General features: G+C 62.4%; 1 protein-coding gene across 1 annotated transcript; it reads left to right on the top strand.

The window, feature by feature from the left end:
• Window positions 1–799: 799 nt before the first annotated feature.
• LOC105311105 (discoidin domain-containing receptor 2-like) lies at window positions 800–2,380 on the top strand (the record flags this gene model as incomplete). The annotated part of the gene is made up of 2 exons (XM_011387136.1): window positions 800–982; window positions 2,137–2,380. Coding segments are annotated over exons 1-2 (427 nt in total), but the record flags the coding sequence as incomplete, so codon positions are not given.
• Between the last annotated feature and the right edge of the window lie 494 nt (window positions 2,381–2,874).

The following is a 2,874-nucleotide window of genomic DNA, read 5'->3' as shown; positions in this document are numbered from 1 at the left end:
GTGCAGGCCAGGCACCACAAGGCAGATGACTCAGGCTTTGGGGGAACGTGAATGTCAGGAGGGGTGGTGACTAAGGGCCACGCCACGGTGTGGCTCTGGTGGCAAGAATGACGAGGGACATTTGCTTAGGTGGCATCTGCCATGTGGCAGGACGTGGCTGATGAAACACAGCAGTCCAGCTGACCGGATTCAACGAGTGTGTTTCGTGTGCTCACTACGCGGCTGGTACTTTCAGAGACGGGGAGAAGCACAGTCCACAGGAAGGGGGGCCCAGGTGGAGAGTAGGGGTGCGAGGCGATAGGACATGAGCTCAGGGGACTGGCGGGACAGTCGCGTGGTGAGGTAAGGCAGGCGACCGGACTGTGGCTCCGCCTCCGAGGGAAGGCAGAAAGCTGTCAGGGACTCGGACGCAGCGGCTGCCGCTCACTGCCCAAGGCAGCGTGACGTCGGGGTGGGGCGGCCGAGCGCGGGGTGGGGCGGCCGAGCGCCGGGTGGACACAGGGAAACGTGCACTGTGAAGACGTCTCATCACAGGCAGCGCGGAAATACCGTCGACGGTTTCACTCCTGGAGGGGTCGGCACCAAATATTTTGTAAAATTCACATCTGTGGAACTCTAACTTCTCTGCTGACGCAGGATAAATGTGTGTCCACACGGTAAAATATCTTTGGTTTTGCGTAATCCTCCAACCTCCAAGGCAGCGGCTTTTACAGAGCCAGGAGAAGGGCGGTGACAGCCCTGCCCCCAGCGGGTCACTGACCGCAGGTCCCTCTCTCCCCGCCCCTCCTCCGCAAGCAGCATGACCGAAGGGCTGGGCCAGTTGACAGACGGGGTGTCCGGCCTGGACGACTTCACGCAGACGCACGAGTACCACGTGTGGCCTGGCTACGACTACGTGGGCTGGAGGAACGAGAGCGCCACCGATGGCTATGTCGAGATCGTGTTTGAATTCGACCGCGTCAGGAATTTCACCACCATGAAGGTCAGGGGGCACGGGTGGGGGGCTCGGGGAAGCCGGGGCCGCGGGTGGGGGCTGGGAAGGCGCCTGGGGTGCTGCCCGCAGAACCGCCACAGACAGCCCCGCGGCTCACGCACAAGTGGGTTTCCCGGTCCGGCCTCTCGTCACGGGCGCACAAGGCCTTGGACGAGGCCACTGTTCCTCTCTGCTTCTGTCATCATCGTCCCAACAGCGGAGGGGACATGTCCCTTAGACGCAGTCCCTACGGTCCTTGATCCCTCTAAGGCCTGTGAAAACGGCGTTCCTCCTTTCAATTCCGGAAGAAAGAAAAGTAACTTTAGGGTCAAGAATTATTCTGTTTTTAACAACACAGCCGTTCGATATACTTTTAATAGGTTTTTGCACAGGGAGGGGCCACAGAGGCAAAAGGGCTGAGGGCCCTGGTGGCCACTGTGTGTCCCTGCCTCGCTCCCCGGGGCGGCTGCTCCTGCAGGTGGGTGGCTCATTGCGACTGATTCCCGAAGCGGGGGGCGGGGGGCTGGTCTCTGACCCACTCCACGGTCCTGAGCGTTTCCTCCAGCCACAGCGCTGGCCCCTCGCGGGAGGAGCTCCGGCCCTCTGCCCCAGGGCTCGTACCTGCAGTGGCCGTCGGCATGTGTTTGGCTCTCGCTGGGCCTCAGGCCGCTCTAGGCCGTGGCTCTGCTATCTGGTCTCTGTACCTGGCACTTACTATGTGCCAGCTCTGTAGGTGTCTACGGGTGAGCGAGTCATAATGTCCCATTGCCTGCAGTCACCAAGGTCTCTGCCACCGGGGGTGGAGGGAGGCAGGACGATGGACAGGAGTAAGACCCTGGCAAACAGCCTCGTCCTAACTATAAAGAGCACTCGAAGGAGAGACGCGGCGAGGCAGGACGAGGTGCTGGGCCAGCATCAGGGTCCCAGCCCTCTGCCCGGCTCTGGCCCTTCTCTGGGGTCTTGTGACTCTGCCCAACAGGGGTCAATGACCATGGGTGAGAGCCAGGGCTGGTGGTAGAGCAGGGAAGTTTAACCCGTGTCTGTGAGCTCCATACTGTGAGTTACTGTGTGTGCGTGTGTGTGCGGTGGCTCACGCCCGCTCCCCGCCAGGCCCCCTGTGACACCGCGTGTGTGTGCGGTGGCTCACGCCCGCTCCCCGCCAGGTCCACTGCAACAACATGTTTGGCAAGGGCGTCAAGACCTTCAAGGAGGTGCAGTGCTACTTCCGCTCCGAAGCCAGTGAGTGGGAGCCTAACGCCGTGTCCTTCCCCCTCGTCCTCGACGACGTCAACCCCAGCGCACGCTTCGTCACGGTGCCCCTCCACCACCGCATGGCCAGCGCCATCAAGTGCCAGTACCACTTCGCCGACACCTGGCTGATGTTCAGTGAGGTCACCTTTCAGTCAGGTTGGGAGCTCGGGGCGCCGGGGGGTGGGGGCAGGCACCTGAGGGGCGGAGGCTCTCACTGTGCGCAGAGAGGACGTCTCGTGCGACTGGCCGTGACTGCGGGAGGGCCGGGCTGAGACCGGGGTGGGCAGAGGGTTGGCTCGGTTCTCACGTGTCCGTGCAGCGGAGGGTCGAAAGCAGGAGCACCGCGTGTTACAAACTTTATACCAATTCACGATTGAAATAGTTCAGTGAGAATTTCTAGGAAATCTGGGGGCCGATACCAGAGTGGAGGCCACCTCTGTGCTCAGGCGACCCCCGCGAGCTTTCGCCCCAGGCCTGACCCCCACCGGTCACCACTGCTGGAGTCCCCTCTCTTCTTGGGTTGCCAGGCAGTGATTTGTAGTTCACCCCTGCGTGCCCTTCCCCTGCCCTGTCGCCCCAGACCCAGCTCCCGGCAGAGGGCCAGACGGCGGGGCACGGGGCCAATCATCCCCTCCCGGGGGGTGGGCGGG

Source organism: Pteropus vampyrus, unplaced genomic scaffold, assembly GCF_000151845.1.
Source record: "Pteropus vampyrus isolate Shadow unplaced genomic scaffold, Pvam_2.0 Scaffold25269, whole genome shotgun sequence".
Classification (NCBI taxonomy): domain Eukaryota; kingdom Metazoa; phylum Chordata; class Mammalia; order Chiroptera; family Pteropodidae; genus Pteropus; species Pteropus vampyrus.
The sequence above is the reverse complement of the archived record's forward strand: the minus strand, read 5'-3'. Positions and strand labels throughout refer to the sequence as shown.